The 27132-nt window shown below is 36.1% G+C and overlaps 1 protein-coding gene across 1 annotated transcript in view; it reads left to right on the top strand.

The window, feature by feature from the left end:
- The window catches only part of HIBADH (3-hydroxyisobutyrate dehydrogenase), an 87287-nt gene that overhangs the window by 10710 nt on the left and 49445 nt on the right, over nucleotides 1-27132 (top strand). The window contains exons 3-4 of the mRNA XM_038127074.1: nucleotides 2182-2291; nucleotides 4782-4903. Of these exons, the coding sequence (XP_037983002.1) occupies nucleotides 2182-2291; nucleotides 4782-4903 (232 nt within the window). The remainder of the gene's footprint in view (nucleotides 1-2181; nucleotides 2292-4781; nucleotides 4904-27132) is intronic.

Raw genomic sequence — 27132 nt, 5'->3', positions numbered from 1 at the left:
ATGCATGTAAGGGCAGTACCAAAAACCAGCAGTATGCAGAAAAGTCTCTCCTATCCAGTTAGATACTGCAAAAGTTTGCTTAAACTAAACAAGTGTCAGAACATGTACAGGCTTTGGTGGGCTGCTACTCTGAGTTAGTATAGTCTATGTTGGTAATCAACAATTATTATGCGGGCTCTTTTTTGAAGTTATGCACATATTCTTAATAATTTCAAATGGTTTTTGTTATGTAATAGCTTTCAAATCATTCAGCTTTGTTTCTGAGACAGAAAGTCCCGAATAAAATAAAGGTTTTATATGCTGCTTATTGAACCAGGTAGGTAGATTTTTTTCAGCAATATTATTCATATTTTTTAACAGTTCCAAAAGGCCGAGAGTGTCAATTCCCACTTTTAATTCCCACTTTGGTTTGCTACTTACTTCAGGGTAGCAGGAAGTTTTTTATTTATATGGTTGTAGAAGTACTGTCCCAGTCTGTGTACATTTTTAATCTAATTTTCTTCATGTAAAAAGCATCGTAGTATTTTGAAAGATGTGGATGGAATAAATTAATTTCTGTTCAGATGAATACTGTACTATGTATTCTTTGTACCTGTCAAGAATTACTTAATACTGTTACCAAAACCCAGCTATCTTCTACTCTGTAGCCAAGCAGAAATTTGAGGCTTATGTACTATTTCAGTTGTGTGCCCAATATGGTATGTTTTTCAACTTCTGGTTGAAAAATGCAAATGGGCCACTGAGTCTTCAGCTGATACCCTCCAAACATCTAAGAATACTGGAGGTCATCGTTTCAAATAAGAAGATGCATATAGATTCAGGTTCCAATTTCACACTTCCTGTCTCCACCTCTAATAATACACATTGAGACTGAACCAAACCAGAGATACTCAGAAGCAAAGACAAAGGTGTCATACTTCTTTTTAAAGAGATAGGTTCTCTCGTCTCCAGGGAGGCAAATCATAACATCAGCTAATCAGATATAGAAGGTTTGCTGCTTATAATTGCCTCATTTACTCCTGCTAACCTTTGTTCTTTAGACTAGACAATGTTTCCTTTTGTAATTGTGTGGTGTGCTAGGCGTTTTGTGCAATATTAACTTATTCTTTCAAAACAAAATCTGCATGTGTCTTGGTCCCATTCATGCCAGTTTCTTTGTGTTTTTTCCCCAAGAGCCTTGTTCAGTGACTATATACAGTCTTTCCTTCTTTTGTTCAGAAGTCAAATAAAAATCAAGTTTCTTATGCTGTATTCCAGAAGTCCTTCCAGGTGTAATTCAGCATAAATTACAAATGACTGAAATTAGATTTGATCCTTGTGGGCTAAAGATAAAAGAATAAGCTGTATTTCTGTTGCGATTTTCCCTGGCCTATTAATGTGTTAACAATGCAATTTTAAAGAAATTTATTAATTCAGACCAGTACTGGACAGAAATCTTACTGGTAAATGCCTTCCAAGTGAAACTCACAACTTAGCTGTCAATATTTCATTTATTGTGTATGTATCTTAAATACCATACTGCCTGCCTCTGAAAGTGACTTCAGAACGGTAATGTACCTTTCAAGTTAGGTATGATTATTTAACAACTAACACCTAATAATATATTTTGAAAATTGTTCAGATCTTTTTCATGAAGGATGCTTGAGCTGATAATTTTCCATTTTAAAAATGCCAATTGTAATATTTTGAGAAACATCAGTTAGTTTATCTGATTTCTTTTAAGGTGAGGCTCAGAGATGCATCCAGTAATTTTTTTCTTTTTTCCTCAGTCTTCGTCTCTTTTAATGCCATATATAAGACAAGGAAAAAAGTGAGATTTTTGTAATCCTTTCATGTTGTCCCTCCTTAGAAACATTGTAGAGCAATATTTTCTGTAGATGCAGGGTTTGTAGGGAATTGAAGATTTATGAATGTGTTGATGGGATGAAAGCATATTCCCTTTAGCAGATGTTGTGGAGGAGCTTCCATGATAGGAGATCCTTTTTTTTATTTTTGTGTTGCTGGATCCAAATAACCAATATTTTTATTAGGAGAGCAGTTTTTCTTGTGTTTTAATTTTTTACCTAGCTTGGTTGTGATCAGTGAATACTAAAACCAAACTCATCAAACATGTCTGACATCTCTTTTTCAGGAAGTGTGTAAGCTTATATTGTTTGTTTGTTTGTTTGTTTTCTTTAAAAGGTAACAGAATCCCCAGCAGACGTAGCAGAAAGAGCAGACAGAATTATTACCATGCTGCCTTCTAGTCCCCATGCAAAAGAAGTTTACACAGGAGCAAATGGAATTCTAAAGTAAGACTTTTTTGTATTTTGAGAATTTCCACTCGTACTCAAGGTTTGTCTGATGATTGCTGTTGTTGTAACTCCTCCTGTGCCTTCAGGGCACTTAATTCAATGTTCTCTGTTCTGTCACTATTGATATTTCTAATTATATAAGTTCTCTCATGCAATGCTGCTTTTGAATGGCTTTTCACTAGAGTCTTTATTTTATTTTCAGTAGAATAATAATTTTTTGTGCATTTCAGGCAACTTATTTTCTGCCTTTTCAGTTGCATGGTTCTTTTGCCATAATGTAATGTACTACACTCAAGTACAACTAGAATATTTGCTGACAATAATTATTTGCTCAAATACTATTTTCTTTAACTTGAAATCCTGTAAATGAAATGTTCTGAAGAGACACCATTGTGTCTTATGTTGTTAAAGTGTATTAACATGTAATAGCTGGCGAGACTTTATTGATTTCTACTCTTATTATCTGTTTATTACACAAAAAAATACCTTAAGATTTTGTTTCATGTGAAACAGTGTTTTTTGACTTTTGTGAAGGGATTTCCACTGTGCCTTAAATCCATAGTCTGGAGAATTCTAATGCTCAGAGTTTTTGAACTTGCCAAATCAAAAAATTAATATAATTTAAAGGTCTGTTCTGGCTACACGTGCCCTGCTTCTGGCAGGCTGACTAAGGCTGCTGGATACCTCTGAGGATCGTGTAGGCTCTTAACAGCTATCCAGGTTAATAAGGTAAAGGAAAAAAACATACGGAAAACAAAAGTACAGTAGATTGTCAAAAACTGATGATTGCCTTTTTAGGCATTGATTGTACAATATTAAGATGCAGTGATAAGAAAATGGAAGTAGAAGAGAGGGATTTCTGTTATTCTTGCTAGATAAGAATAATAGTTGATTCTTTCCGTTATTGTCTGTAGTTTAATTCCTCATAAGGTAGGAGTGAGGAGATCTAAGTATCTATAGCTAGACCCTTCAGGGAAGATGGGTGATTGGATCAGCTAAAAAAGCTCAGGAAACAGCTGTGGAAGAGCTGTACCCGTGATGGCAGTGGTTTGAAGAACGATTGGCAGCACGTACTGACACAGTACAGCCAGTAAATCTCTTGAGTACATAGATGTGGGAAATCCAGCAGGGAAACAGAGGATGTGGAAAGCAGTCCTATGCTGCTGCAGTTTCTCAGCCTCTGTATTAAGAGAAAAAAGTGTAATTTGACAGTAGTGAATAATTGTGGCTCTGAGTGACCAGGTCCTTGCTGACTGGTTTGATTTTCATAATTTTCTGAAGCTTTTAAAGCTTTACAAAAGAAAACATCAATAATGTGAAGTGTTTAAAGGCTGAGTTAGTCGTCCCCCTGCGTTACCAAGGACCCTGTGCCAATGTGCCTTCTTCTGAACATAAGGGGAGGTGATGTAGTACCTTATCTGCTGCGCTGGTTTTTGTTTGCACATGTTCAAACTAACTGCAGCAGCACAAGGGATGAGTTTTGTGTATGTGGTGCTGTTTGGCTCTGGAGTTCCATTAGGGTCACAATGTATGTACACCTTGAGAGACTATTTCCAGCAATCTGGGTAATTCAATTAAGTGAAATCCACTGTACTGCCAACAGCATGCAAGGTGCAGTGGATCTCTTTATCTGTCATAAGTAGCTTTAAATGGGACATGTTTTTATGACTGAAAAATTCTGGTGTTCCATTTCATGGTGATTGCTGGTCGGTGGACTTGAAATCATGGTGCAGTTCAATGGAAAGAGGGATAAAAGTCAACTTTTTTGTTGTGGGGGGCATTAAAAAAAAGTTAACATTTTTTAAATATCAAAAATTTTATCATGTTTTTTAATCAAATAAAGAGCTTTCTATGATCTGCAGTTTGAAATACAGATCTACCTAAATGTACTGGCTATCAGCGGGAAAACATTTTTCTCCATGCTTCACTTCAAATCTTCAGTGGGCTTTTGTGGATTTAGTTATGGTCTTTATGTAAAACAAATATCAAAATGATTAAAAGAACGCAATCAGACCATTCTGATATAAGAACTTAAGATACTGTATAAAGATACATATTTTATCTTTATATATTAAAATTTAGGCTGTATCAACAGTTGCTTAGAATGCATCTTAGGTGATCTCTATATTATATAGTGCTCAACTTGTGTAATGGAAGATTTTCCTAGTGCAACCTTTTTGTGTAATTTTTTTAATAGTGTTTAGGAGAACATCCTTTTTTGTGTTCAGCTTTTGTTGGGCTTTGAGTGGTTCAAAACTGCAGTATACATTCTTAGCAATAAAAATAGTGAGCAGATCTTGCTCAATAAGGTTTAAAACTTTATGTTTACTAGTGTACCAAAAAAATTCTGCACATTTGTCATGCCCATGGAAGCCAGTGCCATGGTAATAGTTGCAAATATCTTCTGAAAATAATAATAATAATAATAATAATAATAATAATAATAATAATAATAATAATAATAATAATAATAAATCTTTATTTTAGGAAAGTGAAGAAAGGTTCATTGCTAATAGATTCCAGCACTATCGATCCAGCAGTTTCAAAAGAATTAGCCAAAGCTGCTGAAAAAACAGGAGCAGTTTTCATGGATGCCCCAGTTTCTGGAGGTAAGTCTTAATTAGCAGTTTACCTTATATTGGACAAGTAGTTTCTTTGTTTGCAGTTTCAGTCACCAGTTTGTACCCTTGTTGCTATAAGTTGCTTTTCTTTGCTATATGTACAGCATTCTGTTTTGTTGTTGTTGTTTAATTGCATTACAGATATGTATAACAGGAGTATTTTTAGGATTTAGAAGTATGCTTTTGTGTTACGTTTGGAGAAACAGCTTTCTTGGGTATGGTACAGTGGTCCTTTTAATTTAACTTCTTTCATAAAGCTGCATTTTTATGCAGTTACTCACATTCCTTTAGCCTCCATCTGTTTCTTCCTATTAGGGAAAAACTGGTTGTCATTAAGCAGTTCTGTTGCTTTTTCATTAATTAAAAAGAAGATAATGAAGTGAGGAATATAAGATGTCGTTATCAAAAGAAAACAGAGATTTGTCTGGTTTTATAACAACTGAAGAATATGGGTGATAATTGTCTGTTCTTAAAAGTTGCTAACTATTGGTCTCTGAATGTTTAGTCTCTTGTAAGAAATAATATAGAGCAGGGAAGACTTCTCAATTTGTGGACAGAGGACAGCAGAAACATGAAATTAATGTTTTGAAAAGAAAGCCATAACTGGTCATTTCTATTGTTGAATTCTTCTCCAAAACACCTGGAATTAGAAGGTGAGGAAACCTCATTTTATGTGGGAGAATCTTAAGGTTTTTCCAGTTCAGTCTAAAAATTAATGTAACTGGCATTTTGAGAATTCTTTCTTTTCCTGATGAATGTCAGTGATGAGCAAAAACTAACAATCTGTTTAATTTTCATCTGGAAACTAAAGCAGGATTTGACTACATAATAGAAGCCAAAATTTTCATCCAAATTCTATTGTGAACAGAAAGTAGGCAGATCCAGGTAGGTGATATTGAAGAATATAATGGAGAAGACAAGATTCTTGCTTCCCAGCCAAAATGTTAGTTCTCTTTTATAAAGCTAGATAGCTAATCAGCCTGGGAAGAAAAAAACACAGAAAAATTGTATTGTGGGCAGATTATGTATCTCTCTGATCCTTTTCTTTAAACACAGCGTGGCTTTTTGTTTATCACTTGGGCAATTCTGACCTACCTCTATGTTGTTTTCTTCAATCCCTTTCTACCAAGTGTGTTATTTTCCTGAAGGTTATTTACCTTTTAGAAATGTCTATAATTTATTTTTATCTTTAAATTTTTGGTGTAAGGCTGACTATAACTACAAAGAAGAAAAGGAAAAGTTTGATTCCAGGGGAACTTTAGCTGTTTAGGGGGTTTTGTTCCTGGAGAAAATGGTAAGGCCGAGACAGGGTTAATATGTTAACATATAGAGGACTAGTATGAATACAGATGGCTTTTTTTGGTGTTAGTGGTTTATCTGAATGGTAACTAGTGTCAGTTACAGATTGAGGGATATCCTGTATAAGGGGGAAAGAATAGACTTAACTTTCTAGTCCATAATATATTTGTGAAGCCCAAGGAGTGCTCTGTACAAATCACGTTTAAAGTGGGCACTTGCTAGAAATGTGGATAAGTTAGGTCTGTTGGAAAAAAACCTTTAATGCTGTGCTTTGTTATTTCCATCTTTCAGTACCTAACACATCAAGTCTTTGGGGTATTTTTATATGTCCTGACTGCATTGTTGGCCTTCAGACAAAACACTAAATGGAGAAGTATGCTCAGCTCTCTAGAAATTGGCAGGCACCATGCCGTTGCTGTGCAATGCAATGGAGTTGGCAGGAATTTCAAGGAGAGTGTTTGTGGGACATAGGGAGGAGGAAGAGAAAGCAGCATGCCTGAACTGTCCTCTTTAGAGCTTTCTGTTTACTAGCTGTTGTTGGCAGACAACTCCACTTGTGTTTTTAGGTATTTGGGTGTTGCCTGATGTTAACATTCATTCACTGTGAACAAATTCACAAACTGAATAATATTTTGAAAATTGCTTGGTCTGTAAACTCTAGGGAGAGAGAGCAGTGATTTTAATCCTGTTCTGACATTGCAAATGAATAATCTTTGGACATAGCATTAGGGCCAGATTTTAGTGGCTTGTTTGCAGTCTTGCCCCCAAAAGATTCTTTCTCTTGATCTTTTTCAGATGGGCCTTCATGCCAACTTAGTGCTGTCTTCACATTATTGGCCTACAGCTTAGTGCTGTCTTCTTCATATGATTGGACTACAGCATTTACTTGCAGCTTACAGTCAGGACCCATTAAGCAGAAGTTGATGAACCAAGTCACTATAGTATTATTTTGTATTAAGTGACTTCAGAAAATACCTCTCATCCCCATGGTTGCATGCAGATTATGCTGCTAATGCTATCTAGAGATAGCAATCGCTTTAGCCTGGGATTAGGATCTCTTGCAGGTCCACATGAGAAAGTTGTGTCATGGTTCCCAGCGCTCCCCTGGTTTGTGACCTCTTTGTGAGCATGGGACAAATGGGGAAACATCTTCAAAATCCATGTTTGTTTGTTTGTTTGTTTTAATCTAGACAGGAAAATTATCTCTTTGCAAAGGTTGAGTTCTTCATCTTTGTTTGTATAAAAGTTTTTTAAGGCACACATTATCTCAGAAGTATATTTAAAACTGACTTCTGTTGGCACAAGATTCTACTGGCTAAGCACAGGATCTAAATTTAGCCTTCAAGAATTTTGTCAAATTTGTCCACCCATTTGTCAGTAGAAGTATGATGCAGATTTTCACCTCATAATCCAGAGCTAACTTCATTAGTGGCTTCACTGACTCTGCTGTAATAGTTCTCTCTCTTTAACTCAGTATACAAGATATTCATTTCCTAAAGTACATTGGCTGATTTTATTTTCTTTATTTCTAGTGTAATTCTTTCTATGTTGTGAGCAGTGTTCAGATACAACCTTTTCAATTTCTTTCCCCTTCCACTGACTGTTAAAATTTTATCAGCTCTGTATCTGCTCAAAATACATTGTAGTGCATTCTACTGGAACTTCACAAAAAGATGTGACAACTTGATTTGTTTTTCTGGTTTTGGAGGTATGAAAAAAGGTTTTCAACTCTTTTGTAAGTCTGGTTCTTTAAGATCTGATAATGAAACTTTAGATCTTCCTTCCTCCTCACTGTATCCTTTAGGCAAGAGAGTAGTCAGTTAAAAAGTCAGACTGCTAATTGTTAATAACAGCTGTCATATAGAGAACTGTAGTCATTCTAAAATGTTAATAAAGAGTAGAATAAAAGTTTTTTTTTTCAGAAACTATGCGTTGGAGGTGGCTAGAAGAGGTTGTAGTTTCTATTCCAGCTGTCATTTTAAACTGTTTCATCTTACAGTACTGCTTCCATAAACTTCAGCTGATCATAAAGTGATGGGAACACTAGTAGTAATAGCACTGACAGGTTAAGACTTCAGGTCACTGATAACATAAAGTACAATGTGAGTCTTTGAGGGGTGCATTGCAGACTTATTCCCTGCATGGCCAGATCTCTACTTAATACGGAGCAAAGGAAAAAAAATATTAGAAACACTCTGAAACACTCTGGAGATATTTTATTTTATTTATTTTATTTCAAAGAGCAATATATTTCAGTATACCAGATTTTTTTTTCCTTTTTCTTAGAAAGGGACTTTCCTAAAATAGGAGGAGCGAGTTATGTGTTTCTCTTACTTGAACATTGAAGGCACTTAGTGCTATGCCTTTTCCAAGGGAAGCAGAGAAGTTAAAACTTTATGCACACCAATATTTGCAAAGATTATTTGAAAGAATCTTTCAGACTACACTAAATAATAGGAAATAGGAATGAGTAGTTCAAACATTGCATCTCTTAGCTTGTAAATTTTGTTGTACTAAAGATGCATAATCAATATCTTTGCCAGAATGAAACAGATTTAATAGACCTGTCTTTGTTGGGGAGCCTTGGTAGAGCTACTTGAACTGTCTTCATAAGTTGTTTCTTTAGCTTTGTGCACCTTTAGAGAAGTGCAGTCTTATGACTGCATGGGAGAGGAAAAGTTGGTGGGTTAATTCAGTGTCTCTAATTTGAGACATCATGTATTTTTTAATAAACACAAAGAATAAAACAAGGAATGTTCTGAATTCAGTGGTATAGAGGTTTGGTGTGGTTTTGGCTTTCTGGTCTGGTAATGCAGTCATTGGATCTATTAGGATCCTTGAAACACTATAAAGATAGAGCAGGTTCATGAATCAGAACTAATAATTCTGACCTATCCCCCTCAATAGCAGGTGTTCTTGTTGTCAAGGAAAAACATCTAAAGGCATAGTAGTATTTGCTCCATTATAGTTTCTGGATTTATGTTTTTATGCTTTATTTTTCAAAATGTATTTACTCAGAATGGCCACAATATTCTCTGTGTACCTGGTACTGAGCATAACACTTTTGCCTCACTTGCTTTGCTCTTCCTCAGTCACTATATGCGTTATGTAATTTTTTTCTTTCCTGACATCTTACTTAATTTCTCTGTTTACATTTTTTGCTGAATACATTTGATCATATTTATTTTTTGCAAAGTCTGTGATTTAGGGATGGTAGTAGAAATTACAATGTACAAACTTAATACTAAAGGTAGTGTGAAAAATATTATGAGTTATTCTGAAATTTGTATGAGAGAAAATAATGCAGAAAGTAACTGATGACAAAAAAAGGGAAGAATTGGCTGAAATGATTTAAGGAAGCTGAAATGAGAATGAAGAAGTATTTTGAAATCTGAGATGCTTAAAAAGCTTTTGATTTCTAATAACTTATGGTTTAAATTGTATAACTATGCTTGTCTGTCAAAATAAAACTGGTTTAATAGATCTCTTTTGTTGGAGAGAAGAAAGAACTGAACATCTTGAACATCTTACACATTGGTAAAATGTATATTTTGACACAGGGAGGGGAGGAAGTATAAACCTTGTGCAAATATCTCTATGTTGGCAGCAGCTGCTGTTTCAGAAGAGTTAGGTAGTATATTTACTTATGTGCTAACTTTGCAAGGCTATTTTTCTTCTGTAAGTCTATTATGCCTTTTGCATTATCTATAAAATAAAATACAAGGTAGCAGAAGGTAAGGAGGAATAAACAGATTTGTTGAGAGTCTCATCTAAAAATGTTCACTGGGGTGAAGACGACTATCTACAATGACTAAAAGGGTGGAATAAATTATTTGTTTAAAGTATATTGTGTATTTTGGCAATAAAATTGTGTGTAGTCTGGCCAAATAGTGACCAATGTGCAGAGAAACATATCTGTCTCCATTTATTCAAAGGTGTAAAGATGAGTTATTCGGGCTGGCTCAGTGGGACATAACCAGGAATAATAGGCTGGAAATCATTAAGGAAAGAAAAATGCGTGCCGTGTCTACCAGGAAAAATGTCCTAACGACATTCTTCATACACTGTGGAATAATTTCCAAAGGAGATGGTTGAAGCCAAGTATCTCAACATGCTTTAAATTGTACTGGGCAAAGTGCTAGGAACTATTCTGTAGGGAAAAATCTACGACTGGCAGGAGGATGGCTACATGATCTAATCGGTCTTTTCCATCTCTAATGTCTACAATCCTGTTGTGTTCTCACACATGGTGTTCAAAAACAGTTAAAGGAAAACTGTCCAGATGGAAGTTTGAAATCCCTATGGCACTCTTTGAAAAAGAGTAAGGAATAACTGCAGAGTTAGAGCCAACATTCCTTCTCTCAGTAAAAATGGTTCTAATATTGACGGCTGCATGTGAGCTGTTACCACATTCCTAATAACTGCTCTGTTTGTTTGTGGTTTCTTCAATGCTAGTGTCTGCCTCTTCCTGTCAAATGTTCTGAGATACCCAGAGTAAGAAAGATCTATAAATGCCAGCCTGTCATAAGTCCTAGGGAATAAAAGTTAATTTAATATAATTTTTAAATTTTTGATTGCTTCTCCTAGGGAATGTTTAAAGTTAAGGGGTTGCAGGTGGTGTTTGGAAATGTTTCTGGAATGAAGTGATGACTTTGAAGCTTTATACTAAGTTTGTTTTGGTTTTAAACATTCATGGGTTTCTTTTCTCCCTTTTTGTTCTTTCAATGGAGTGCCTTGTTCAAAGTGTGTATTTTTCACGTAGTCAAAAAAACCTAGTGTGATTCCTGTGCTTTTGGGCCAGTGGGGATGATGAGCACCAGACCTTAATAATCTCCTGACTCCATATGCGTCCTAATTCTGTACTGTGCTAAATGTGGATGGTGCACATGTCAGAAGTGAGCCCAGCACCAGGCACACCAGAGCAGGAAGTCTGAACTGGAAGGCACAGCACACATTGGTGCACACTGGGAGTGCCCTGTGCCTGCACAGTGCCCATCAGCATGGGGACAGCCCCACCAGCTATGAGCCTTGAAGATGCCACTGGAGAAAATACAGTTTTTTCTGAATCTTAATAAAAAGCACTTGTACTGGTAATTCAGTGTTGCCTTAAACAGGTTTTTTCAGTCCGTGTGTGTGGAATTCTTGTTTGTTGGAAAAAAAATAAAAGTCCACAGAAACCTGACTAAATGATTTCAGCTGGGATAGATTTAATTTTATTCCTAGTAGCTGGTACAATGTAGGGTTGTTTTTTTGTTTTTGTTTTGTTTTAGTATGAGAATAAAGTTGATAACACATTGATGTTTATTAACAGGTAGTGCTTACTTCAAGTCAAGGACTTTCAGTTTCCCATGCTCTGTCAATAAGGAGGTGCACACCAAGCCAGAAAGGAGCATTGCCAGGACAGCTGACCTTGAACTGGCCAAAGGGTTATAGTCCTTTGCATGGAACTCATATAGCTCAGTATATAAACTGGGGGAATAGCCTGGGAGGGTCTGATTGCTGCTCAGGAATGGGCTGGATTTTAGTCAGTGGAGTAACTGTATTGTGCATCGCTTGTCATTCTTGGGTTTTATTTTGTTCTTTTTTGTTGCCTCCCTTTTCATCACCATTAGAAAAATTATTATTGATATTGTTATTGAAATTATTATTGATATTATTGTTATAATTATTCTATTTTATTTCAGTTATTAAACTGTTCTTATGTCAACACATGGATTTTACCTTTTTTTATGTTTCTTCTCTCCATCCCACTGGGGAAGGGTGAGGGGTGAATGAGCGAGTGGCTGCATGGTATTTCTTTGCTAGCTGGGGTAAATCACAACACTTATTTAAATGGACTGGGCCATTGAAGACGTGGCACAATATAGAATTACATGTTTTATTTTGTCTCTTATTCATCAAGTGACATCTGCAGATCTTACACTATACATGTGGAAAGAAACATTAACATTCTAAGTGTCTGAACCTTAGGACGCATCTTAATACGCATTTGTGCAAACTACTTTGTGTTTTAGAACACTCTTTTGAAGGCCCTTTAAACACTTAAACTAAAGGAGTAAAAAAGAAAACAAACAAACCCACATGGAGTAAATTTTGCAGGCAGGGACAGCTAACCTTGTCTTGTAGTACAGGCCTTTGAAAGTAAATCACTTGTTGATCCCCTAAATAGCTGAATCCAGGATGAGTAGGAATGAAAGCTGATCTTCTATTGACCCTCATCCGGATGATGCTAGTATTCTGGGTTCCTTGTGTTTAATTTTTAAAGTCATAGTGATGAGTTGGCCAAATATTGGGTTTATTTATGACAATATTATCCTATGATCTGGAGCCATTCTAAGTCACTGGATCATTGCAGAATGTTACCTTGTAGTGGACATTTTTATGTTTTGATAAGAGTCTTAAGTTGTGCAAATAAAAAGGGGGAGAATGTTCTAGCAGACGTAATCCCTCTGCACTTCAAACAAATACCTAAAAGTGATTCCATATTTGCAGTGGTTAGTGTAATACTGCCCATTGTGAGACAATTCAGTAGATTGAGCTTTTGTCCTTAGCAGAACAGCTCCTGGTTAATCCACAGGGAGCACATAGAAATACCAAGATTTCCTAATTCTTCTTGCTTCAACCACATTTAAAAAAACAATGGTTTATATAATGAAATAAAACAGTGAGGGAAAGAGTATTGCCTTTTACCATTAATAAGCATTTAGAATGCAGCTGTCAGCATACAAACTGTTCAAGTGTTCACCTTTTGGTTTGTCCAAATAGTATTTAGTCCTGGTGGCTCACCACTTCAGTCTACTGAAAAGTGAGGACAGAGGAGAGTCTTGCAGTTCCAGAGCTGAAGAAACAGTTTTTAACTACAGTTCTCTTCATGCTAAGCACAACATAGGACCTGAAGTGGGGAAAAAATTATTTACTGCACTGTATTTGACCTATAATTTTAACTCCTAAAATTTGGCTCTTATTTTATTTTCTGTAGTATTGCTGGCAAAAAAATCCCATTGTGTGGGATTTCCTAAATATTATACCGGTATCTGTAAGAGAAAATTAAGAGATGGCTTGATGAGAACAGAGTAATGCATGGAAATGTTACCCTGATGCCATACCTTCAGTTTCTATTCCTGATTCTGTAAGCAGTTGTGCTTTAATTATTCTGTGTTGTGGAAGAATGTTAAATTATTTGTGGTAAAATGGTGGAGGGCAGTGTGAAACACTGTGGAACACTTTAAACTCTTTACATATTTTGAGTCCATGTAATGATTTGATAGTATCCTGATATGTTGTTTGTCCGCTGGTAAACTAACAGGGTTAAGGCTTGGTTTTTTTAATGTGAAGCTTAGCAAGTTGACAGGAATACTAATCAGACACGCAATTATTATCCATTTGCTTTATTTAATGAGTTGCTGCAAGCTGTGTAAGATCCTAGTTACTTAGTAACCATATAGTTTAACTATGAGCAGTCAGAAATGTGCATTTTGGCTGTCATTTTGTTTTCAATCCGTGTTTCCATTGTTTTCTGAGAATGTATGCTGGGAATGTGTGGCTTGTGGCTCTTTGTGTGTTTGCCACAGGCAGTACAGGGAAAGTCATGTTGACTTTTAGCTTTGGCTAAGGAACATACTACTTGTGTTTCATTTGTGTTAGATTTCTTAGGTTTGCTTAGAATTGTGGATTTTATTATGAAACTAATATGGAGGTAATTTGTAGAGACATGACTATACATAGTTAGCTGTTCCAACTTGGTTTATTTCTGAGGGCCAACATTTTTCTGATCAAACTACTTCCAGAATTGCTACATTTGCTAGTTGTCTGAAAGCAGTATTTGGTAGCAGCTAGATGCTTTTTGTCTTGAATAAGGCATTTTATGTCATGTGTGCAGGAAGAGCAGCAATTTCCTTCCTCTTTTAAAAGTTGAAGGACCGCTGGAGAAGGGAACCTTCAGTAGGTTATCACCAAGTGAAACACTGTTGTGGTAGGGTGCTATATAGTTAGAGTGAACTAGGAGTGTGTCTAACTTTCCTCTTTCTGCAGATGCTCATCTTAGGATTTATATTAGTTAGGGGTGAGGCTGGGGCAGTGGTAGGCTTTTGTAGCGGAAGCACTAAATGAGAAACTGATGTGAATTTGGCAAGCAGGAGAGTTCCTGAGATAGAGCATCCTCTTAACAGCCTCAGCCTGAGTCTTGGCTGCCTCAGAGGGCTCCCACCCTGTCCAAGATGGAAGTTCCTGCAGAGAGCCCTAATGGCATCTCTCCCTGCCTCAACGAATCATTTTAAGGCACGGGACTTAACTGCTGTGAAACAATGCAACAAATTCCTTCCAGGACCAAAGTGAACGTACTTGATCACCTAAATGCATCATTCCAGGTGCAGAACAAGCTGAAGTAAAGAAAAGCATTTCTATTAATAGTACAACAACTGACACACCTATTAAAGAAGAAGTTGGTTAATCTGTTACTGTTTGGTCACTGGTGCTTTTTTTCCCACTGTATTAATATGCTTAGCAATTCTTAACACTAAATGTGACTATGTGCACTTACTTAGTATGTTGTTTTCTTTAGTAGACAATTACACCAATCTTGAATGGAGCATTTTTTTTTGGTTACTGGGGTAAAGGAATCTTCGGAGATTGAAACAGTAGGCAGCAAAGCTTGTTAAGGAGGTTTTTATTTTACAAGCCCTCAAGAATTCAGAATATGGCTTACTTACTACTTTAAAAAGTCCAAATGTCCTTATAGACTCCATTTCAGAGCCAGCATCAAATCTGTGCTATACTTGTCTAAAAATGCAAACATACACTCTTGGCTGTTACTGTTTACTGAATCAGAACCCTACTGTTTCTACTTGCACTGTATCTAATTTATCGTAAGTGACCGCAAAAACTAGAATTATTTATATGTTGGCACCTAACAGCTCCGCTATAGTTAAGGGTCTGTTGGCATTTCCATTATAAACCTTCCTTTGAGAGGTTTATAACTTGGCGGTTTTACTTTTGCTTCAGGCTCAAATGTACCATTTTCATCTAAGCTCAAATTCTTCTACAGAATCTCATTTAAATCAGTTTGGCCATTATTTATTTTAGAGTGTGTATGTTGGGGAGTGGACAGGAACACACTATTTAATTTTGGTTTCAGAAGCTTTTTGGTCAGACTATATAATGAAAGAAAAATTGTGCTTTTTATTTTAATTTGTAGGGACTTAAACCTTCCTTGGATGTGTTGGAGTTACAAAGCCCATGCCTTTTCAGGTTTCTGCCAAGGCTCACATGCAACACATCTACTCCCACTCGTCCACCCACCCATCTCGCCTGCCCCTGCCCAATGACATGCTTTGAGGAAGCATCCCCAGGCTTCTGGCAGAGAAAGCTTTTTTTGGGGAAGTAGATGAAGTAACATACAATGGGTGTCCTGTTGAGAGGCCTTAGGCCAACCAGTCCAACCGAGGAAGCAGATGGAGCTTAATTGGAAAAAGACGGGCTGAGTGCAGTTGTCAGTCAAATGTAACCCTATGTGGTTAAGAGTGGCATTTCCTATGGCTCTGCCATTTCTTGTGGGATCTCTGTAAATTACTACTTGGGTGCAGTAATTCTTAGAGTCTAAAAGTGGCGTGAGTTGCCGTTTTCCCTTGCTCCTGAATGCTGAACCACAGAGGATTTCAACACTTCTTTTAGTCAGAAATTCTTGCCATAGTACTCTATTATTATGCTAATTAAAATCTTGCCACATGAATAATAGGTGACTATAATGTTTCAGTAGTAATCATAGTAACGAAGTACTACTGTTCTTTTGCACAGTGACTTAAGAGTACAAAGAAGGGAAATGGTGTACAGAGAGGTAGAAGCTTTTATTAGACCAAATAATACAGCTGAAAATAGAAAACAAGTTTCTGAGTCAGTTCTTTCACCACATTACACAAGAATCAGTAAAGTACAATAGTGTTTGTTGTTTTTTTTCTTTTGCTATTGAATTACAAGAAAAAGCTAGTCAATGGAAAACAAAGTAGGGAGAGAATATGTGGTTTGGCTGCTTCTTGTGTACTTGTCCTTTTGGGATCTTTTTATTTCAGGTGATTCATGCAGATTACTGATTGGACAGACGAGTAATGAAAATGCTTTGTTATATTTTGTCTTCTGTTTTATTAGCAAAAGGTAAAAGTGGAGCATAAGTATAATTATGGCAGCAGATACAAACAGCTTTTTGCATCATAAAACATTAGATCCCATTGAAGTATTTGAAAGTCTTCTTCATCTTGCCTTCCTCTGTCTAATTCCAGAGGTTAATGAATTCACAGGTCAGGCATTCCAAATCTTAAATGTATTAGGGACAACTCATTTTAAATTTTATTGGTCTATTTTTGGTTTGTTGGTATTAACATTAAAAAGCACAGAAGACTAAAAGTTTAGTATTTATTAAAACCTGCAAATTTCAGCTTTGGAACCTGGAAACAGAAGCTTAAATTAACAGCAAATGTCACAAGACATCTGATTAGTTGATCACTATCAAAACATATTAAAATAACATTTTCCCTGGTATCCTTTTATTGCTAAGGATCAAGAGCTATAAGCTATATGCACTCAAGGCAAAGAAAATCATTAAAAATATCTTAATGGAACACATCTATAAAGTCCAATTCAGCACATAACACTTAGACATCTGTTTAAGTCTGTCCGATAGATTGGGAATTCAGTGCAAGTTGAAGAGGTGTGTCCTTGGTGTCTGTTAAGTGTCTGTGGTGCAGTCTCTCTGTCTTATACTGCTGGACTGTTGTCTTTCAAACTCCAAGTTTGCAAAGTACTGTGTAGAACTGACATCCTGGGCATGACTTGACTGGACTTTTCATGCAACTATAAGCTAATTCTTTCATTCATTTGGCAGTATCTTTCATCCCTAACTAAACATGCAGGATTTTTTTTATTTCGTGTCACCTAAGTTCAAGGTTTTATTGTTTGCTATTTCCAGCAGCTAACCATGCTGCTACATTATTTAAACCCTGTTGAAATATAACTTAGTACAATGACTTATACTCCTGTCTTGGAAATGGGATCATATTGAGTTAAAATATTTTGTGGTTATTTTCAAAGCACATCTGCAAACATAACCTTGAAACAGAAGTATTTAGGCTTTGCGAGTTGTTACATTTCATTACTGCTCTATTTCTCTATCTTCAGCACAGCAATGGCTGACTCACTTTAAACTGTGTCCCTCGCTTCCTAACCTTCTAATTGAAGCAGAAATAATGTCCTTTTATTTTCTCCCTTCAGCAGGAGGAATACTGCTGTTTCTCATGAGGCCACAGCTGGGAGTGAGCATTCTTGAATCTCTATCACTTTATTCTCTATCACCATCCCCACTGGCAATGAAATAAGACACATTTTCTAAATTCAAGGTGTTGCTCTGGATTTCCAATGACAAAATAAGTCAATTCTCCTCTCCCACCAAAATACAGTATTTTGGTGGGAAAGGAGAATTGAAGAAGGTTTATTATCTGAAAGGTACTTTTCTGTAAGTACATGGTCTGGATTGCAGTTTCAAAGGAGTGTTTCTTTTTTTGATTAATGGCTTTAGCAAAGAGTTTTAACTGTTCCTAGTGCTGTTGTAGGTTATTGAAACCACTGAAACTTTGCAACTTTGTCAAGAGTTAACTGGAACATGTCCCTGTACTGACAGCTCTTTCTCAGAAGGTGACTACCTGCGTTTGGTCACCCCTGTCTGTTGCTTCAGTTGGATCTGAACTTCCTAAGCTGATGTATTTTTGGAGGGCAATACCACTTGAATACCGTAGAACTCTGGAGCTAATTTGTGCAGACCATCATTACATTGCCTTCCCAGTCAGATACTTCTTAGGGAAGCCAAGAAATTTAATTGTCACTATGAATATAGTGACAGTATACTTACTGTGATGATAGAACTCCATACGTTTTATGGATTTAAGTAAACTACATGGAAATTAAGCATTGTGAGGGAAAAAATAAGTTGCAAAAGTCACAGTTCAGCCATGAAGGTCCTATTTGTAAGTGTTGCACATGGGCTTTCACATTTTTCTTTTCCTTAAAAAACAGACAAAAGTAAAAAAACTAAAAAATGACCAGAAAGTTGTAAACATGCTCCCAAAAAAACCAGCTTCTGATTTTCTTTTTTGTGTTTTAATTTTCATATATTTGTGAAAACCTCTGAAATTTTTCTCAGTATTTAGGAATTGTTAATATTGGCTCATAACTTACCTCTGTTTTATTGTACATGTGCACTATATGAGGATTTTCAAAAGTGATCAAGTGTTTCCCTTTCAAAAGTGTTCTTGTTAAGTTCAGTGGGAGATGATTTCAAAAAATGAAACCTGTGGCTTAAATCTGAAGTTACAGGACTAAGACATACAATAAATCTGGTGTATTTAATTGACGACAATTAAAGTACTGTCAACAAATTTAAATAACTGCTGCTCCTTCCTCCTTATATTGACTCCATGTACAGCTCAGTTAGCAGCAGTTTCTAAGTCTGAGCTTCTTAATGAGCAGAAATGTTTCAAAATTAGTTTTGTGGACTTTTTTCTTGCTTTCCCTAGTACTGTATTATATTTCACATCTCTTATTCACACAGAAATGTAAATAAGGATCTAATTACAGTTCTTCGCTTAATGCTAAGCCCGATACTTGGCATAAGGTTTGTCATAAAGTTTGCTTTTCTCTGCTTTGCCGTGACCTTAACTTGACCTAAAATTTCTATAGGGATTGCAATGGCTTAGGCTCAGAAGTGTCCTTGTCTGTCATTTGGTGGCTGCTTGATGCATGTGTGTTTTGCATGACATCACAGTGTCTGTACTATCAGTTCCTAGCAAAGACAGAGCTAGTTCCACATGTTTTAATGGACTTTGCACTAATCTGCTTCCATATAGTCAGTAGAGTGGCAGAGGCATCTACGACACAGCGTTCCTCTTTTTAAATAATTTACGCTGGAAATGCAGTAGGTTTAGGATATCACTGTCTGTTTCATTAGAAATCCATTTAAAATACTAATCATAATTCGTGTTCCCTCATTCTTTCCACATTTAGGGGTGTTACCTGGGTTTGGAATAGCCAGCTGTCTCAAACACTATCCGCACTTTTAAAGGAATAAGAAGTCTTGGCAGACACTGGAACAATTAATTGGCTTTTTCAGCCAAGTCAGGTTAGGAAAGTATTTTGTGGGGAGGGGGCCGGGTGGGAGGGGAATACAACATCCTGGTTTCAAGTTTGACTTCTGTTAACTCTTTAGGAATGGTAGTCAGACTTCTTGCTAAGCGCAGTACTCTCCATTTCTGACAAATGTGGAATTTATTTAAGAGAAAAATTTGTAATATACAGGACAAATATGCTTTATTAGAAGAAGTTGCCTGGCACGAGGTGGAAAGTGGTAAATCTAAATCATGATGAATTTAAAAATTTCTGAGGTGAAATAAGCATTAGTATATGTATTAAAGAAGTCTAACCTCCTCTAGTATATATGCTTAGAAAAGAATGAGGAAGCTGGCATCTGAGGCACAGGATGATGATACCTTCCTGTTGAGTCAGAGTAAAATATTTCCATTCTGGACTTGCTCACCACATTCAACATCTTGACTTATCCATGGATGCTTGGTTAATATTTAATTTTCAGCTCCTTAGCTTTGTTTATTTTCATTCCAAAAACAGAACAAATACTAAGCATCAAATTTTAATTACCTGTATGTCCTTGCATTCCTGAAGTGTTTTGTTTGAAATATCAGAGCTGTCACACAGTCTGCTTTTTCACAATTCTGTGTATGTTCTGGTGCCAGTGGATCAATTTATAGCAGAGAATTTTCAACACAGTTGCTTTTAACAGTTGGCTGCCCTTGTTCTGAAGGCTGTTTGTTTGTTTGTTTCAATTGTCCTTTATGGAGTAAACTACTAGTAGTTTAGACTGGAAACTGTAAAGTTAAACTTTTTGGAATCGTTACTGCCCCAAGTGGGAATATAAACCATATTGAACAAAATTTATTTAGCCTATTAAAAAGTCAGCCTAAAACTACATTTAATTAGTTTACACTATTACATCACTTCTAGTGGGGAGTAGAACTTAGGCAGAGTAAAAGGAGCTCTATCAGGTGAGCTGACTGTGGCCCATATGGGGCTTTAAGATAATGATGAGTTTAAATTTCCTCTTAGAGCTAAGTGAGAATAAAACTGGAGGCAATAAATACTCTTGGCCAAAGCCATTAAATGAAAAAGCTGGGAATTCTCCAGCTCTTGACTTAAATTGTTTGTTTATCAGCTGGCGCCTAGTCTGGAGTCAAGAGCTGGAGATTTCTATCTGTGACAGAACTTTGAAACTCTTGCAGGACACTTTCATTTTAACTTAAGGTAACTTGAGTTTATAGCTTTGGCTTTAAAGATTACTAATGATTTACTCATTTCCTTACCATTTAACCAGAGAGGACTTTTTCCCAGGAAGGGATCTGTGTTTATTTAGGGCCTTTGTCTGCGGAGGGATTAAAAGGCAGCCCACCAGCATTGTGAACTTGATGGTAATAAAAGGTCACCAACACACACCATAAAAACGTTCTTACTATGGAATTAATTATACAGTGTAATTTTACAAAGCATTTCAGTAACCCTTCTTTTAGACTTCTGCTGTATTTGATTTTTCCCCAAGTAGGGAAAACTTCAACTTTAGGCATTTATTGTGTGAATTAGACCCTGTGTGTATGTGTGCAACCCTTTACAGTGTAATATACTCATCAGCAAGTTCAACTCACAACTGAAATCAATTGTAAAATTCCAGTTGAAGTTGGATCTCAACATGCAAACTTTAAAACTTAAAATATTGTGCACTGGGAGCAACAGAATGAAAAAAAGACTTGTTAGCCAAGAAGTGAAAATTATTAACTTAAACATTGTTGCTATGTTTGGCATTTTTATAGAATATTGCATATTTTCCAAACCGTTAAGCCCTGTTCAAAGCATCCTGTTATTTTTTCGAAGCCACCAGGTGGCATTGCAGTCCAGCCTGCTCAAAATTGACAATTTATAATTTATGAAGATTTGTATGGAAGGCATTTCCTCCCTTCACCCCATTAATATGCCATAACTATTAGGGCTTAATTTACAATATCTTATCATGGTATTTAATATTCCTAAAAGCTAGATTGATTTAATTCTACTTTTTTTTTTTTTTTTTTTTTTTTTTTTTTTTTTTTTTTTTTTTTTTTTTTTTTTTTGGGTGACAGTAAAAGTATTGAAGATGTCCTGTCAGGGTATCAACAAAACATGTTTTGCTTTGGTAATGTGATAGCAGTAGAATTATGTTCCTATTTAATGAATTATCTTAAGATTACCCACAGTGAAGATCACAATTTCTGCAAAGCTGTGGAATGGACAGGCATAGAAGAGCACATAGAATAATCCATGTGGTTTTCTGTATCCAATGCAAAGATATCTTGTTGTATTCTAGATAGAAAGGAAAAGTACAATTATGAAGTTGGGATTTTTTGCTCTTTTGCCTTAAAAAATATCCTTCCTCCATTTCCCATTATCAGTTTTGAATTACCCATTTAATCATGCCCTCCATTCTCTTATAAATGGACAAAAGAAAGTATATGCCCATGAAAAATAACTTGAAATTCTTATTTCACCAATTAAATTAAATAGCTATTAACACGTATCATGTGTCCTGTTTGACAAATTTAATACAACAACATTGTCAAGTCCATAATAAATCTCTAGTTTGATTAAGGAGGACTTTTCCCCCCAATTTTGTATTTTTTGGATATATACTTTTATGCTTTCTTCTGAAAAGTATGAATGTAAAGTGCTAATGCAGTAATTTATCCACAGTTTTACTAAGTGCCAGTCCTCTTGAGCTGGTGCCCTTTTTCTTAGGCCATTAAATGGGCATAACCCATTTTAAGGAATGTATATGTTTTCAAAGTAAGTGTCTCTGACCTCCCACCTTGTAGAAATCCGAACATACGTGTTTTGCTGTAGGCTGAGTATCTGAGATGGAGCATAACTGTGATACTAAAAATTCAAATGCTAAGGGAATAAGCAAAATCCCATGTGGTAATTTAGGTAATGCTTTCGGTAAATCATACTTTAACTCTGATTTCTTCACTAAGAAATGTAGTAGAATAGGTAATTGAGGCTTTTGACCCTGGATATTAAACTTTTAAACTTGATACAACAGTCTGCCTCTAAGCTTTGTTGTATACTGATATTGCTACTTACTTAACATCAAAAAGCTGTGGTAGTTTGCCTTTATAGATTGCGCCTGTGTTCTGGAATTGCCTCCTGCTGTCCTTGAACTGTTTCTTAGTTTAACGTGTTAGATTTTCTCATCAAAGCTTTTAAGCATGATGTTTAGTTAACACTTGTTCTATCAAATCTGATACAGTACACTAGTTTGGAATAAAACTGTTATTTTCATTAACAAACACAATAGCTTGACAGGCCCCTTTCCCAGCACATCATGGGTTTTTCTGTAATGATATGCACATGCAGATTTTACATCACATGTAATCTTTGTATTTGCCCAGTTCGCAGTCATTGCTCTAGGACTAGAGTAAATGACTGGTTTTTGCCAAGATTCCTGAAGTAAACTGGCCTCATTAAAAATAATGGTTGCTGAGGAAAGAATCTCTGTAAGTTGAAGCAGTTTGCTTTTAGACCTGTTTCACCATACAGAGCTTTGATTCTCTGTCTGTGGTTCAATTCAGTGTGACACCACTTCTGCTGAGAGCTGCTATAGGATTCACAGCACAGAAATGAAAAACAAGAATGTCTGGACAAAGGGAAAACCATGTATAATAATTAGTATCCATTTAAGACTGGATGCATCTCTTGAGGTAGCTAGATAAAAATTGGGGAATGGGGGAAGAAAGGATGAGAACGCAGTTATAAAATGTCTTTTAAGAGATTCAGAAAACAGAAACTCCCTTAGACTTTTCATTTGACCTGAGTAATGTGTGTATGTGTATACCTAGTCTGTCAAAACCATGGCACTGTTGTGTATTGCTCTACCTGTTTTTAAAACAGTTTGAGAAACTTATTTTTCAATAATAGTAGCAAATACAATACAAGTATATAATGGGAGTGTTCAATTACTGTAATCACTTACAGTTACCATCACTTTAGAGTGTCTAGATTTTATCGTATTTGTGTTCTTACTGCTTTAAACTTCGTAAGAGTTATTTCCTACATAGACACTTGTATTATTTTCATCCTTATGTTTTTGAACAGCTTTAGCTTCAGTCAGTAAAAACAGAAATGCTTAAATATGTAGCACATGGTCTTTAGAAAATTTGAAAAATGTTTGGCTGCTTTATTGTCAAAAATTTGGGGGTTTTAAGGTATATCTACTTATGTAGAAATGTATGAACATATGTGCATATGTTCCTAGTAATATTTTGTTTTAATGTGAAGTTTCAAAAGGTACAGAAAGACCTTTTCATAAGGAGGAAAAATGTCTGTGTGTTCCAAAAAAGTCTCAGATTTGTAGCAGATGTATTGGATGCACTACTAAAATAAAAACAAAATTCAATTTTATTTCATTGAAAAAAACTCACTAGTTAGTGGCAAAATAAAGATACCACACTAACAAGAAGCAACGAACAAGAACACAAACACATGAAGCTTCTGGTTTATACTCCAGCTCATACCTGCTTGGAAGTAAATATAGAGGAAGAAATTTAAGCTGCTTTTTTAGGAAACATCCTCAAGCTTTAAAGTACACGCCTTAGAACACTATATTTAGCATTTTCTGGGATTAGAGAATTGCCATTTTAAAACTTGGGTGTAAATTAAATAAGGAGATTACGAGGTATAATAAAGCAGGACTGAGAACAAGTAAGAGCAGTGTGGGAAGAACAAGAAGTGTGGGAACTTCTCAAAGGTCAGTCCTGTTACTCATTTGAGAAGTCTTTGTCCTGTTGTTATACTTGTACCTTTGCTCAGGGCTGTGCCTGGCCAGATGAAGTGTGACAAGATTGCAGGACTTCTCCCTGCCTGGACACTGAGTAACTGATAAGAAAAGCTCTTCTGTGGGGAAGTGGGGTGTAGTCTGAAGCATTTGTGAAACAAGTGGTTGCCATGTTGAACACTGCTACTGGAGTATTCAAGAGCAACAGGAATATAAAATCCTAATTCTTTCATGGTCTTCTTGTGGCCCACCTCAATGGACAAGACAGAAAAAGGGAAGGTGTCAGACAAGATCTTTTATGTGTGTGTTTTGTTGTCTGTTTCAGATTTTTACTCTATTAAAAAAACTGAAAAAACACAACTTTTTAGAGCAACAGGTGAGGGATTTCCTCTAATGGAGGAATAATACAGATCCTGGAAGAGCATGCATTTCTGTTCTCTACTGGTTTGTGAACAATGTGGCTGATACAAATGCTTTAGGTATTCTTTGTTTGTTTATTTTTTTAAAAATAAAGTACCTGTTAAATAAAATGACAGCCAGTAAGATAAAAACACTCAGTCTTTGAATTTTTAAATACATAATTGCTTGTTCCTACTTTGACTTTTTTAATGACTTCAGACATAATGTTTAAAGCAAGTTAGTGTACATAAACTGTTTAAAGTTCTTGCCTATGGACTATATACTTTTCAGGGGCCAGTAGACAGAACATGCTAAATAGCATGCATGTGCACATTTATATCTGTGTTCTTTTCTCTTATCTTACAGTGCCCTACCTTATATGTCAGAAATGGCCCAATAAAATGAACAACAAAATGCATAAAATTTCCTTACAACAACAAGAACCTAAAATAACCATTTTATAATGCCAATGAGGTAGCTGACTGTGTGTGTTATTGGGTAATAAGATATTCTCTCATGTGTTTACTGCATTCAACCTTCAATACAAATATGTATTGAAGCCATAAAATGACAATAATTGTAGTAGCATACACCTTGTGTTCCTGCTGAATTATTTCTATTGCGTTAATGGCTCTGTAGTGAAATAATGTTTGTTGCTGCTATATGCTGCTACTATGAAAATTTTATAGAAAGGAGAATTTTCAGTTTGTCAGTGAAAACTTTGGGATCTCAAATTTTTTATATGTGTAAGATAATTTAATGGTTAAAAGTCGAAGCACTACAAGATCTCAAAAGACTGAGAAAACTTTGAAATTATTTATATATTTATAATGCTTTTGTTATATTTATAATGTATAGTATCATATAAAACTCAGATTAATAGGATAGGACAGTGGAAAAAATACTTGTCACCATTTTTTTGCTAAAATGGCATTCTTTGTCAGTTCCACAAAGCATGTTGAATGAGGGTGATTGTGCTTTAAATATAGTATAAACATTTCATGTTTTTTAGTAGTGTCAGCTTTTATAATATTTTAGATAAAAAATAATTTCTTTCTGGCTTGAAAAAATATTGTATCTGTATTGCTAGACTGTAGGAAGCTTTTTATTTTGATGGTTTTGAAGAAAAATTAGCCAGCATTTGCATCTCACACATTAGATGAAATCACACTGCCTCAGAATTAGATTTTATTATTCAATACTTAACAATCTTCCTTATGTTTTTCTAGGCTGTGTCACTTCACTGTAGAATGTGTCTAAGTTTGTCTGTTAACTTTCTTTGCCTTTTGAGTGACACACGTGTCCTGTGTTATGAAAATAACCTGTATCCTTTGAAGACCAATGGAGTAAGAGTAATCTACAGGAGGAGTACCAAAGAGTAGGAGTAACCCAGTACTTTCCCTCAGTTGCTATCTTCTAGTTCCTTCTCACCCACACCTTGGATAGAGCTGTAAATACTGAATGACACTGAGCTACAGTGTGGTTTTCTTCTGACAGCCCAATTTGGATGTCTGGGGCCATGGATGTGTATGGTGATAAAAAATGAGGATGGAAATGTATGTGCTTCACAGTCAAACTGAATAGGCAAGTAAAGTGTTGGAGATTGTTTTGGAGGAAGAACACTCTCTGAAGGCAGGAGGTCAAAAAGCAGGGAGAAATACAACTGTTCTAGAAAGCTTAGCTTAGCCTAAAACTTTCTCATCACATTTCCTGAGGAGCAAGCAGTACTTAACTTTTATGGGGCAATTTTTTTCAAGAAGTGAGAGCAGTGTGCTGAAGATGCCACTTTGCATCCCATGGCTCTTTTTCATGTAGTCTCTGAAGCATGCAGCTCTTCTAGAGAGAAGGTGTGCTCTGAAGAAGAATATCTGAGTAGAAAATACTGTAATGAGTACTGGGGGAAGAGTGTGACACTGCTGGAATGTGGACTGCCAAAAAAACCCAAGTCATGAAGTGTCTTCCATATAGGTAAGGTGATCCAGGGTTACCAACTGGAACCAGGAAGGCAGTCACAGGGGAGAGAGGGAGCTCTATGCATATGGGGGCTGGCTTGGACAGCTCTCTGCTGATGAACTCCAAGTGCCAGGGGTTGTCTCTCACCAAATGAAGAATGGGAAGTTTTTGCATCGTGTTTTTCTGGGAGGAGTATGTCTGAATGAGATATTATGCCACAAAGGAATAGCTTTGTTAATGACTACAGACCTGTTGGATAAGAATATGATCACCTCAGGGTTTAGCCATTGCCACAAACAACCTGAGAAAACACTGCAGAAAACTAGAAAATCTAGAAAGCACTGTTCATTAGCACATCCCAGACTGCTTCTTGCATGCCAAGGCTGCTCTGAAATCCAGTCTGTTCAAGGGGGATGTTTCTGTCACTCAGTGGGAAGGAAATACCAGCATACTGTCCTGGTTTCTCATTTTCTGAGAATCCCTGGTTTATAGGGACGTCTGGAAGTCCTCTAGTACAGCCTCCCCCTTAAAGAAAGACTGTTGCCAAGATTGGATGATTTAGGCTGTGTTTTTCTTATGCCATGTCTTGAAAATCTTCAAGGGTGGAGATTCCACCACCCTTGTCTGGTTAACCAGCTTCAGTGACAAATTCTTTTCCCAG

This window comes from Motacilla alba, chromosome 2 (assembly GCF_015832195.1).
Source record: "Motacilla alba alba isolate MOTALB_02 chromosome 2, Motacilla_alba_V1.0_pri, whole genome shotgun sequence".
Classification (NCBI taxonomy): domain Eukaryota; kingdom Metazoa; phylum Chordata; class Aves; order Passeriformes; family Motacillidae; genus Motacilla; species Motacilla alba.
This window is presented reverse-complemented; position numbering and strand designations above follow the sequence as displayed.